Source organism: Colletotrichum tamarilloi, assembly GCF_030869305.1.
Source record: "Colletotrichum tamarilloi strain Tom-12 chromosome Unknown Scaffold_57.1, whole genome shotgun sequence".
Classification (NCBI taxonomy): Eukaryota; Fungi; Ascomycota; class Sordariomycetes; order Glomerellales; family Glomerellaceae; genus Colletotrichum; species Colletotrichum tamarilloi.
Genome location: NW_026849439.1, coordinates 176,032 through 189,085, shown reverse-complemented (window position 1 = coordinate 189,085; position 13,054 = coordinate 176,032). Strand labels below are relative to the sequence as shown.

At 51.5% G+C, this 13,054-nt stretch overlaps 4 protein-coding genes across 4 annotated transcripts; 1 reads left to right on the top strand and 3 right to left on the bottom strand.

The window, feature by feature from the left end:
- Nucleotides 1-106: 106 nt before the first annotated feature.
- On the bottom strand, nucleotides 107-1,689 carry CTAM01_11114 (major facilitator superfamily transporter; the record flags this gene model as incomplete). Its single annotated transcript, XM_060527126.1, has 3 exons — nucleotides 107-600; nucleotides 654-1,447; nucleotides 1,523-1,689. The coding sequence occupies 3 exons, from the start codon at nucleotides 1,687-1,689 to the stop codon at nucleotides 107-109; spliced, it is 1,455 nt and encodes a 484-aa protein (XP_060378296.1).
- Nucleotides 1,690-2,590: 901 nt separating this feature from the next.
- On the bottom strand, nucleotides 2,591-4,015 carry CTAM01_11113 (uncharacterized protein; the record flags this gene model as incomplete). Its single annotated transcript, XM_060527125.1, has 2 exons — nucleotides 2,591-3,441; nucleotides 3,493-4,015. The coding sequence occupies 2 exons, from the start codon at nucleotides 4,013-4,015 to the stop codon at nucleotides 2,591-2,593; spliced, it is 1,374 nt and encodes a 457-aa protein (XP_060378295.1).
- Nucleotides 4,016-5,223: 1,208 nt separating this feature from the next.
- On the bottom strand, nucleotides 5,224-7,834 carry CTAM01_11112 (LysM domain-containing protein; the record flags this gene model as incomplete). The annotated part of the gene is made up of 7 exons (XM_060527124.1): nucleotides 5,224-6,120; nucleotides 6,182-6,368; nucleotides 6,433-6,549; nucleotides 6,615-7,084; nucleotides 7,164-7,329; nucleotides 7,383-7,634; nucleotides 7,695-7,834. 7 exons carry the CDS (start codon nucleotides 7,832-7,834, stop codon nucleotides 5,224-5,226), a joined length of 2,229 nt encoding a protein of 742 aa, XP_060378294.1.
- A 1,447-nt stretch (nucleotides 7,835-9,281) lies between these two features.
- CTAM01_11111 (glycosyl hydrolase family 18) lies at nucleotides 9,282-12,955 on the top strand (the record flags this gene model as incomplete). The annotated part of the gene is made up of 8 exons (XM_060527123.1): nucleotides 9,282-9,301; nucleotides 9,536-9,980; nucleotides 10,061-10,178; nucleotides 10,231-10,344; nucleotides 10,406-10,836; nucleotides 10,893-11,499; nucleotides 11,571-11,740; nucleotides 11,804-12,955. The coding sequence occupies 8 exons, from the start codon at nucleotides 9,282-9,284 to the stop codon at nucleotides 12,953-12,955; spliced, it is 3,057 nt and encodes a 1,018-aa protein (XP_060378293.1).
- Nucleotides 12,956-13,054: the final 99 nt, after the last annotated feature.

Below are 13,054 nucleotides of genomic sequence, written 5' to 3'. Positions count from 1 at the left end.
AGTAAAAAATCCCTTCCAAACTGTATATAGCAATAACGCGTTGTAAATCACTTTTCCTTCCCGGCAATATGCTTTAATGATAGTTGTATCGTAACTCATGACGTCTTCAGGCATCTCTCGTGTATTCGGACTTTTGGCGCCAAACGTGACCGTATCTCATGATAACCACCGGGATGGGCGCCAGGCAGATGCTGAAAGCTCCCAGCATAGTGAAACCCCAACCATAACCGAAAGACTGCACCATAGGTCCGCTCGCAAGGGGTAGGAAAGTTCCAGCTAGGCATCTCGTCACGATGACACCAGTCATGGCGGAAGCAGAGTACAGGCCTGTGGCGTCGACAACGTAGGCGGAGAGAGGAAGGGAGGCCATGAGAAGAGTGAAGCCGAGCATCGCGACCGACAGGAGAAGAAGGCCGACAGGAAGGTGAAGTTCCGCAATCCAGCCGTAGGCGGTGATGGAGAGGGGCAGTGTGAATGCGCCGATGATGACGAGCGGGAGCCGGTACTCGGGACGTCCGACGGGGTCGTTGCCGCGAAGCTTCACGTAGATCCTATCCAGGCTGAAGTTGCTGACGATGACGCTGATGAATGAACCGATACCTGTGACCGTTAGAACACAAACGCATCATGCAAAAGTTCAGAGTAGGACTTACTGAAGGACATGAATGAGAGACCAGTGAGGGCAGGCGAGAAACCATACACATCCTGGAGAATGACAGGCAAGCTGATGGACATGACGTAAAAGTAGGCGAAAGTTATGCACCCAAAGAACGACAACCCCATCAGAACATTTGACCTGAGCAAAACATAGAACGGCCGCTTGATCGACTCCCACAGCTTAATTAGGCTCTTGTGGTCATCAACTCCGGCAGGGTGAAGCGGTGCTCCGTGCTCATCCGCATGCTTCGCGGCACGTCGTCTCAAGATGGTCATCTTATACGTCTCTCGGAAGCAAGTGAGGAACAAGATCTCACACACGGTCGCCAAACCAGCACTCATCCAGAGTACTTGTCTCCAGCCGAGGGTCTGAGCAATGGCGCCGCTAATCATAGGGCCGACCGCACCGCCGATGAGCGGGGCGAGAGATACGATGCTCATCGCCGAGCCGCGGTTGTCCGGAACGAACATGTCGCCGATGATGGCCGGGTTCAACACATTAGAAGCGACCGCGAGACCGGTGAGGCAGCGGGCGCCGATGAGGAGCGGAGTGCTCGTGCTGATAGCGGCGAGGACGGTGGCGATGATGAAGAGGATGTTGGCGGCGTTCATGACGGGGTAGCGTCCGTAGATCTCGGAAAGGGGCGCGATGAGGAGAGGGCCGGCGGCTTCACCGAGCTCCCAGATTGTGACGAGCAGAGCGCTCGCCGGTGAGTTTGTGCCTTCATTTTGGTCCAGGTCTTGAATGATGCGGGCGGCTACAGGGACGACTGAGATACAGGTGAAAGTGCTGTGCCATATGTCAGCTCAAATGTGGTCGCGAGATGTTTGATGCAATACACATCAGGTTTGATGGTTGTCGTACACGGTGAACGCGGTGAGAGCCAGCAATGCGACCAGAGTCCACTTGAAAGGTGCGGGCCATTCCCTGGGATTCTCAGGGTCGCCGTTGGGATCAAAGTCGAGCAAGTGCTTCGAGATGTCTTCCTCGCAGATGGGGTCCTCGACCAGCAGAGGCTGTTCCTCGTTCATGTTTGGCATGTCGTCGGCCGGGGATTCCAATGACAGAATTGTATCAGAAACAGAAACGCGGCAACTATGTTCAGTCAAAGAAAAAGGTTAAGGCAGTGACAACGAGCGGCGGCTAGATGTAGGGACCACTCGACTAAGGTAACGCAAAAGGAGCCGGCTAGCAAAGCGGCATGGCAAGCGCCCTTTGCGTGATTGCCCCACGCCCTTCGCCATATTTTTTTTCCTCTTCCTTCTGGCCCGGGACGAAAATTTGAAAAGCCGGGGGGGTCGGGAAGGTGGCGACGGCGGGGCCGCTGCTTGCTATCCGTCACACGTGACATCCGCTTATGTGCGACCGGCTATGGCATCCGGGTATCTTTAATACCCTAGAATTGCAGTTCTGGAGTATCTTTGGTTCCATCTGGCTATCGACCTTGGTTTTATCTTTATCTTTTGCATTCCGCAAACGGGGAACACAACATCAATGAGGGGTCCAAAAGGTCGATCTGAGGAAGCACGGGCATTGACCTTTGGATCTTGAGATTGACTCTTTTGATTGGTACCTAACAGCCCCGCATCACTCTTGATTCAGCCTAGTGCGGGGTCGGTACTCCGAGACTCTTCCTCCGGGCCGGCCGGCGGTCTCGGTGAGCGCGAGATTCAAAAGCACTCACCCACGGACGCGAACGACATCTTCGGAGACCGTGTCTTAGTGTTTCCATCATTTTGAATCCGCGAGACATACCGAGGTGGCGCAGGCATGTAACGTCGATGCGTAACCTTGAGGTAGAGTGCGTGAGTGCTCATAATACCACAATCAAATCTTTGTCAACTTAAGAGAATGTCGCACACGTTTTTGGGTGGAGACATGATATGTTGATATTTTGTACCTAGCTTGCCCACATTGAAAACCTCCTAGGCATCAAGACTTGACCGATTTGGTGCACCCAAGTTTCTCGCCCCATTCAAAAGAGCCAGGACTCTCTATATCATCCTCCCTTGGGGTTTCATTGCCATCACTCATGTAGGAATCCTCAAGAGCTCCATCAACAGTGTCCTCACTGGCTTCGTAGTAGATATCTGCGGCATCATTTTCGGCTTCCTCCAGTATCTGACCCCTAACCGCCTTTTTCTCAAAGATGTCATCGACAGCGGCTTCAAGCAGACAACCGATGAGCGCCTTGTGATCACGATCCTCTCTCACCATGTTTTCAATCACCTGCTTCTCTTGTCTATCAAGTTCCTCGCGTTGACGGCGGATGTCGTCGAGGCTGAACAGGGTGCGGTTCTCCAGAACATTCTTCGTCAGTATCATGGCCTTTATTTTCTCATCGACCTCGGACATCAAGTCCTCCAGCTGAGCAGCGCGGGAGACGTCTTGAAGAGCCTCGGCCACTTTCAGTGCAGTCCGCAAATGTTGGCTGACTTCGCGGGCAGTCGTGGGCAGTCTGTGCACAGCAGTGTGCCTCAACTGATGTGTGCGGAAGAGAACATCCTTGATGGGGGTGTTTGCCGGTGCGGTCGCGTGCGCAGGCAAGTTTAGGCCAGCTCTGTTGAAGACTTTGGTCCACTTCGTTAACTCGACCGCTGACGGACAGTCCCAGCCTTGTGATTGAAGAACGTGTGGTATCCACTTGGTCGCAAAATCAAAGCAGCATTCCTCCAGAACTCTCTGTGTGGTGGTGAGGATGTCATGTTGCGTCTTGTAAGGGAGGCAGGCGGGATACAAAGAAGGGAGCCCAGGGTGCGGCGGTGGACTTGTCAGAGTGACCCCTTATGCCTTGTCAGTGAAGTTGTGTAACTGAAGAATTGTACATGACTTACCCGAGTCGATATCGCACATATCTGCGAGGTCTTGGGGAGGCGTTATAGCCTTGACTAAAGCAAGAGGCTCGTTGGCAGGAGGTGCTTCGGCAGGAGGCGCGTCTTCTGAGATCTCTTCTGCTATGGGAGTAGAAACTGCTTCTCCGGGAGGTTGATCAAGTTCATCGTCATCATTCTCGCCTTCCGACTGACTCATCTCGTCCAAGGCGTTTGCAACCGATCTCACTGCATCGGCCTCCGAAGCCTCTCGATCAGCATCTTGCTGCGGGGTGCTTTGGAAGAGGCTCGGAAACATGACTTTGGCTGTGACATCGGACCTAAATACCCGATATTTCAACAGGTGCTGCGACATCAGTATTGTCTTTTCCTCGCCAAAACTGAGAAAAAGTGGTTTAACAGTGGTTGTGTTCTTGATCAGGGCCTCTTTGACCTTTTTCTTCTTTCGCAAGAGAGCATCGTTTCCGCTAAAGATTGCTCTACAGGTGCAATACACCCTTTCAAGGTCTTCGTTCTTGTAGGCCATGGTGATAGACTTTGGGGAAGATGAGAATCTTTCGATGCCCGTAGCAGGAGGGGGTTGACTGGGAGTTGGGCTGTATTTATATACGGTGCCAAAAAAAATATCTGTCACAGCTGGTTGGATGCCAGGCTGCATGTCTTTGTTGGTGGTCGGCCTCCCGCAGCGACCGTCCCAACACATGTTCAAGGCACCGAAAAGTGGCGAAAGTACCTGCGGGTGTGTCCTTGATCCCATCCAGTTTACAACGCTACATCTTGGACTGTTAGGCTCTCATGCATGCCGTATCCTTATTCTCGCAATTTCGATCATGCAGGTCTACTTTTGGGCTTAGTTTTGACATCGATTTGGTTGCTTATTGGCCTGAGTCGGCCAGCCAACTCGCCAACAACGGCGCCTATGCTCCCAAGTCAGACCAGTGCTCATGCTGCCAAGTCTAGAAACGACCATCGGCCCATCATGCATATTAGGCATATGTTTCTACAAATGTGAGCGGGCAATCCGGCTGCGGACTCAAGAGAGCCTTAAGGGTGTGCTCAAATTGAACAGAAGCCTAAAGCAACAATAGTTAAAGAAATAGGCGTCTACTGACTCAACTTTGGTACTGTTTCTTTCCTCTTAAATTGTTGAACATGCTATGAGATGATTGTGGAATAGGTATATAAGCGAGTCATAAAGACTTCATGACAAAAAATGGCCTTCAAAGGGTATGTAAGAAAAAGACGAAAGAAGAGTGCACCCCCCGGTGCCGATTTGGAGGCTGCATTTCTTGGTGCTCATTCCGGGAATCAAACTCGAACTTGTGACCTGCCGTTGATCAGGCCCATTTGCGTAACAATTATCGACTATAAATCATTCCACCACTCATCCAGGTTTGACCTTAACCGCCGACCTAGACGGGTCGCTGCTGGCTGTGGTGACAGGAGTAGATTTCGTGAAACCTATACCTGCTTTCTGAATTTACTCATTCAGATGGCAAATAGGAATGGAAGAAGTCAACGGAGGAAGGGTTGGAATGGCAGGTATGTTCAACATCACTTGCTTCTAACCTATGGCTGGTCCTGGCGCTAGAGGACGCCGCATGTTCCTCCTAAGGCCGCTGCGTAAGTCAGACTTTAGGCCAAATTTGCTTCGCTCTTGGGCGTATTTATCAAAACTTATAGCAGTTATTGAACTTGAGGTATTAATCTTCTTCCAGCGAAGTGGAGGCCATTCTACTTAGTGATACTGATACAGTAATACTCCTGAGCCCACATCTTAGTGGCGCAATTCTCCCCATTTGTGCCCAAGACCGGATTCCAAGCATACAATTGAGCCAAGGTAACTCCATTGGCGCTTGAGAACGTGGTGCAGGTGGCTCCCGAAGGTGCTTCGGCGTATCGAGCGCAGTTAGAGTTGATGCCATCTTGCGTTGGGCCAGGGGCGGCCACAGTGATGCCGACGCAGTAGTACTCGTTGGCCCACATCGAAGACGCACAGTTCTCTCCATTGGAACCGAGAACTGTGTTCCATGCATACAACTGATCGGTCGAAATGCTGTTGCTGCTCGCAAAGTCGCCGCAGACAACTCCGGACGGAGCCTTGGCAAACTTGGAACAGCTCGAGACGATGCCGGTCTGAGTCGGACCAGGAGCTGTGACCTGAGTAGCAGTCGTCGAGACTGCAGCCGTGGCAGTAGTCGCCTGTGTCGTGGTCGCTGCGGATGATGATCCCGAGACACCAACACAGTAGTACTCGTTCGCCCACATGGAGCCAGCGCAGTTCTCTCCGTTGGCTCCCAGCACGCTATTCCAAGCGTACAGCTGAGCGGTGGTAATGTTGTTTCGAGAGGCAAAGACGGTACAGACGTCACCGGAGATGGCCTCTGCGTACTTGTTGCAGCTAGACGTGATTCCAGTCTGGGTTGGACCTGGCGCAGTTACGGCAGAAGTCTGGGTCGGCTTCCACGTGCCGATGCAGTAATACTCACTAGCCCACAGAGCGGTTGAGCATTCGGAACCAGCAGTGCCGAGGACTGGGTTCCATGCATAGAGCTGTGTTGGCGCAATCGAGTTGCGCGTGGCAAACGCCTCGCATCCGTCTCCAGCAGTAGCACTTGCGTAATTATTGCACTGGAAATCTAAGAGTTAGTCTCGCATCTTCATGTTGAATATCATCAATGGTTCGTCTTACGTTGGTGACAAGCCCGTCTTGGGTTGGGCTAGGGGCTGTTCCTCCTGACACAGGGTTGACAATGTCTGTCGCGGTCGTCGTGGCCGATACGATGCCACCAGCGCCTCCTCGTTGTTGATTTCCGGCATTGGCCTCTGTGCCTAAGGGTGGCGCAGGCAACGTGTATGTAGCGTTGACTCCAGGGGAACTATCCGGGAATATTGGTCAGTCCATTTCGCAATTGTTATAAAGTAGATCGAAACCCTCCTTACCTTATGCATACCCACTGGCCTTCTGTAAGACTATCACAAAGTCCAAGGATGTACGTATTCCACTTCTTAAACTGGATGATAGTAGTGTCACCGCCGATGGATGCCGCAATACTCGCACTTTGAGGATGATCATTAGCTCTGAAAGTAGCATATAATGGAAAAGATTGGTTCGTGATACTCACCACGTTTCGTTGCTTCCAACTTTCTGTAATGTGCACCGCTGAGGAAGACACACCGAGCCTGAGACAGCGCAGGTTTCACTGTTGGTGAACCACTGAAGTGCGCCAGTGCTGACGCCATACTGAGACGATAAGTCATCGCACGACGATGCCTGCCTAGGCTCCAACCCAGGCGTGGACCTCTTGATCCAGTCCAAAGCATTATTTCTCTTTGATGCAGCGGCAGAGCCAAGGGTCTGACCAACACATGTGGTCGTAGCAGCGGCAGTGGAGGTGGCAGTGGCCACGACACTCGTTGAAGATCCCACGTTTACGGAAGACAGGGTCGATGCAGTCTGATAATCCCAAGGCAGTGCCACAGTGAAGTCGGGAATAGTTTTGTTGCAAACGTCTGAGATATCAAAAATCTGATCTGCGAGATATTCTGAGTAGTCGGTATCCGGCACGAAGATGGACGAGATGCGAGTGTAAAGCTGATTTATAAAACAGTCATTACATAACTTGATGTCATGTCAGTGAGGCGTACGATGACATCACAGAAGTCCAACTCACAATATCGTCTTCGTACAGGTTGGCTAGGCGAACATTCGCCTCGGGGATGTCCGTGGAGTTGCCGCCGCAAGTTGGATCTGAGGGATTGGCATCACAGTCGACCCGCAACACATCAGCTCCAACCCACTCCTGAGATTCTGTGAGACAGTATGTGTAGTTGTCGGATCTTTAAACAATCAGCATGATCTTCCAGAGATGGCTTCAAGCAATGAGACTAACCGAGACGGCAAACAGGCAAAGATGAGATTGTCAACAACTCGCTCAGTGACTGTCCATATGGGCACAAGCTTTCCATATGCAGTGAAAGACTGCTCGAAGCAAGGATCAGAGACATTGTAGTTCCACGATCCAATGGCTTCAGCACAGCCTGAGTCGCAGACAGCCGTGAGGTTGTCATCGGTCCACCAGTAGTTCTCTACGTTCATCGTCATCTGTAGTAACGTCTGATCGCATTCTGGAATAGTTTGATTTCTATCTCACTCATGAGCTGATGCATCTATGAGAGGTCTCGGGTTCAACGTAAGTACTTACAGCGCTGCGATGCAGTCTGATGTGACGTTCAGTGACTTGGCGAGCTTATCGCCGTTGATAGCTGGGTAAAGGTTGAAAGAGTGACATGTTTGCAGAAAACTAAGTGCAACGAACAGAAGCCACAATGAGTGCCTCTCCATGATGAAGAAAATTGCTCAGAGAGGCGGGCTCCGTGCTGGTAAGGAATGGACAGACACGAGATTGGTGCTGCGGCTCATCTCTGGTGCGAAGCCTTCGGTATATGGACCTTGGACTCATTCACAATTGACTGGAAGAGAAAGACATCGACAGATGATCAGCTGGTACGAGTCTCTCATTGATGTTGTCGGCATCAGATTTGGCACTAGTAGACCGGAAATTGGTCTGACAGCAGTGGTACCAAAGTGCTAAGGGGAATTGCATTAGGCTGCAGGCTGCAGCATCTAAGTATGGGGCCTGCAAGGAACGGTCTACCCTGGCCGTGTGATATTGAAGCCGAGGAGATTGAAGAACTGCACGCGACGGGAGCTCATTCTGCAGGGTTGAAATCCTTGCCGGAGTCGGATGTCCCGCAACTGAGTCGGCAATCGCATCTTTCTTCCTTTACGCGAGCTGCGACGCGTTTTGATAGGTCTGCCTGCTAGTCCAAACTGCAAGGAAAAGGAGTTGTCTCAATCTTTCTTGCCTCCAAGTAAGCACAGCGGCCCGATGCCGTTCAGTAGCCTACGGCACAGCAGTCATCTGGACTCAAGAAGTGGTTCATGTCAGCGGCATTTTTGTGCCGAGGGGAGCCAAGAATGGCCAAGAGTAGCCAAGTCCAGGTAAGCTTTTTTGTGACAGGGGCCGGGGGTTAGATGACATTCTCCGCCCAACAAGGCTTGAAGAGTCACATCGCCAACTCTATGCAACCAACCTGCTTACTCCCTGCGGCCGTTGGTCTTGAATTTGGGATGGCTTCGGAAGCAGGTGAGATGACAATTCAGTCAAAAGAGGGTCATTTGATACCAACTCAAGTCAGGCTGACGAGGGATTCCTGCCAAGCCGGTCGAAGCCGCCGAGACAGTCTGATCACCAGAGCCTGGATCGACATGTTGAGGGTGTTCAAGGGTGAGCTTTTAGCAACCTGCAATCCATAAATCTATCTGAAATGGGCGGTATTCGGCGCTTCATGTACCCATAGCATCAGCTTAATCTCACGCTGCATCAAATGGCCCGAGTCGAAATGCGACCATAACCCCTGCAGCCCGGGGTGGATCAGGAGCCAGCAAGCGAGCACGCTGTTGTTGCCTGTTGATGAACAACACGCCGCTTCTCGACTGTCAAGAGCTGAGTTTGGGTTAACACGATTGCAATATTTGTGTCTTGGGAGCTGCCGTTCTGCTCTAGAAACTGGTTCGCTTCGAAGTCACCCATCATTCCAGACTCCAAAGAGTCGTTCAAGGCCACGGGGATGTTTCCACTCACTCTTCTTTACGCCTTTATGGCAGCCATTCCTTTCCTCATCTCAGCCGTTCCTTTAGACTCTAACAATCACGTCGCGCCTATCACTCCTTATTCAATTCCTTCTCTTGAACACCTTCTTACCGGACGAGCCCTTCCGACTGGCACATGCAATGCAGACACTCCATGTGAGAATGCGGCTTGCTGTGGTACCAATGGGCTTTGCGGCTACTCTCCAACAGAGTGTGGCAAGGGCAATTGCACATCAAATTGTGATGCCAAAGCTCAATGTGGACAATACGGCAAAGAAGGCTCTCAGGAATGCCCCTTGAGTGTCTGCTGTTCTGAGTTTGGGTAAGTGATAGAATTGATGAAACTTTACTACCCCATATCAAGCATACATTCTCTGATCAATAAACCAGGTTCTGTGGTTCTACAAGTGATTTCTGCGGTAAAGGCTGCCAAAAGGATTTCGGCGGTTGTGGAAATGTCACAAGACCATCCTGTTCAGGCAATTCTGTCTCTAAGCGCACAATTGGTTACTATGAGGGATGGTCCAACACTCGCAGTTGCCAAGCAGTTTCGCCGGAGGACCTCAACCTCAACGGATTCTCTCACATCAACTTTGCTTTTGCATTCTTTGACCCACAGACTTTCCAGATTGCTCCCATGGACACCGAGACTGGCAAGCTTTACAGCCGATTCACAGCACTGAAGAAGAACAACGCCGGATTAGAGGCCTGGATCTCTGTTGGTGGATGGTCATTCACCGACCCCGGAGCTACCAGGACAGCCTTCAGCGACATGACGAGCACATCCGGTAACAGGCAGAAGTTCATCTCTGGCCTGATTGATTTCATGGAGCACGTAAGATACCATCAACAGTCCAGTCTGAATAGCGTCATTGGAGGGATTGTTTCCTAAGACTGATATCTATGAACTTGCAGTATGGTTTCGACGGTGTTGATCTTGACTGGGAGTACCCTCAAGCCGACGACAGAGGCGGCGTCACAGCAGACAAGAAGAACTACGCTCTTCTTACGAAAGAGCTCAGGGCTGCTTTTGGTGCGATTCCTATCTAGTTTAATGACATTTCGGCTCGACTGACCTCTGCCAGGCTCACGCTACGGAATTTCAATGACGCTGCCGACGTCATACTGGTATCTTCAGCACTTTGATCTTGCATCTATTGCAGCAGATGTCGATTGGTTCAACTTCATGGCTTATGACTGTGAGTCTCACTCAATCTCCAACACAACATTACTCAACCTTGGACTAACATAACTTGAAAGTGCACGGAACTTGGGACGCTGCGTCCAAGTTCGTCGGACCTTACCTTGCACCTCATACTAATGTTACTGAGATCGACATGGGCCTCGATCTCCTATGGAGAGCTGGCGTGAAGCCTGCCAAGGTCATACTTGGCCTCGGGTGGTACGGACGCAGCTTCACGCTTTCTGATCCCTCTTGCAATAAGCCCAACGGCGTGTGCCAATTCTCTGGTGGTGCCTTGGCAGGGCAATGTTCGAATGCATCGGGCATCTTGACCCTGCAAGAGATCAATGGTGTCATTGACTACAACGGCGTAAAGCCCGTATGGGACAAGGACGCCATGGTGAAATGGATTACCTGGGATGACAACCAGTGGGTCTCGTACGACGACGACGACACCTTTGAACAGAAGCGCAAGTTTGCCAACTCCCGCTGCTTGGGAGGCACAATGGTAAGTAATACTTATATTCTGCCTAAAGTAATTGCCAAGCTGACTCGGTGATTTAGGTCTGGGCCATGGATCAAAGGGACCAGGGAGAAGACAATGGATTGGCTCCCGCTTCCGGTGTCACCACAGGTCAGCAAGAAGACGCCCAGGAAATGGCTCAAGGACTGGCCGCCGGAGTTTCATGTTACACGACAGATTGCGGAGCGAGCTGCAAGAAGGGAACTAATCCGGTCACCCAGATGAATGGGCAGCCCGGCATGCTCTCAACCAGTGATCGCTGCGACAAGAATAAGTATCGCACGCTCTGTTGCGATGACGGCACGACTATGGGCACTTGCAAGTGGCGCGGCTATCGCGGTTTAGGTCTGTCATGCATGGGTGGCTGTGATGATGAAGAGACCGAGGTCCTCCAGGATACGAACAACCACAGCAAGAATGGCGACCAGACGTGCACTGGTGGTATTCAGAGTTACTGCTGCAAGGGCTTTGAATCAGCTCCAACGAAAGAAGAGCTAGAGGAGGAAGCCAAAGAAAAGGCCGAGGAGTTGGCCGAAGAAGCGGCTGAACAAGCAGCTCTCGACATTGCAGCCAAGGCTTTCTGTCGACTCGCTATTCCTGCTCTCTTAGCACCCTTGGAGTTGATTGAGGCTGCGATCCCGATCATTGGTATGTTCCACGACTTCCATGACTCTTTCATTTCGCCCCTGCATTTGGCATTTTAACCTGACTGATTCTAGGCGAAATTCTGGATATTGCCGAGATCGCCGCGACTCCAGCCCTGATTCAACTTTGTACCGATGGCATTGAGAAAGAAGGCAAAGCGGTATTCAAGGTTTTCGGCAAGGAACACTCCGTTTCGTTCAACAAGCCATCCAAGACAGTGTCACGACCGCCAAAGTCTACTCATGTATGTTTCTTTCACCATCTTTCTTTTGGTTCTCACACGCAGCCAAATGCTAATATTCAACAGTCACCGGCAAAGACCTCTTCGTGTCCTTCAAACGCCAAGCGTGCGGATGATGGGAGACCCTGCAAGAGACAAAAGCGTTACATGACATCTCATCGAACCAGTGAAATTGTCGTCTCGACGAGTAAGCTTCCAGGCAACGGCTACAAGATTCCTTGCAATGGTAATGGGGGCGTCTATCCGGAGGCTTGCAAGAACTACAAGTCCATTGTAGACAACTACCCCCAGTACAAGACCATCACCTGCCCTTACCGCAAGATCGACGACAAGAAACGCCCAATCACAGGAGTCTTCAACCAACAGCGGTCGACAGCCCTCTGGGATCCCGTCATCAATGCGCCTAACGGATGCTCTCCAGACGAATACCCGCCAGCGGTCATGGCACCTGTGAACGATGGGTACAGCTTGCTCACCTCCATGATCAAGGATAGTGATACAGAGGTACGGAGATTGCTCAGTGCAAAGCCACCCTCGGTAGATGGACAGATGGTTCGCTATCTCGACCTGGTCGACAACCGAGAAGCCGGAAAGATCTTCGACAAGTGCCGTCAGCCGCCTGTGGCCAGTGATATGCATCAGACCACCACCGTCATCAACCCAGATGCCCGAGTGCCCATCGAGTGGCATTTGACAAAGGTAGCACTTTCACGTCTCGTTTGGGAGCTCGACTTTGATGGTCTCCCTGATGACTCTGACGATTATGGTATCGCGGACAATATCTGTGTGCCGACGATCAACGGAGTGAAGCACCCCGGCTACGCTCTCCTCAACGAGGATGAATATTTTGATACGCACGCCGCAGAGGCAGCTCTGAGAGCTACCTGGCCGAATGGTCCGGCACAGAAGCGTTGGGTTGAGCCAGCAGGCTTAGTGGTGGAGGGCGTTAACTCTACCAGGGTGGCAACTCCAGAGGAGCTGCGCGATCACCTTGGCTTCGATGAGTGCACAGATAGTAGTTGCTCACGAGAGATTGAGAAGCTGAAGGATGTCGCTAGAAAGTTCAGGGACAAGGCTGAGAGGGCGGCTAACTCGCCCGCGGAAGCGCCGGCACCTGAGGCAACATCCGTCCATGAACACAGCGTCGTCCAAGCCGTTCCTCCGAGCCAACCTGGACGGTCGTTTGACTCTGATATTCCTATGTATACTGGTATCTGATATGTTTAGATCTTGACTGTAGATTCTAATACAACTTGACAAACTCTGCTGTTCGTACCTCTTCTCGCAACGTGCCTATGCTGCTTGATTGATCCTTAC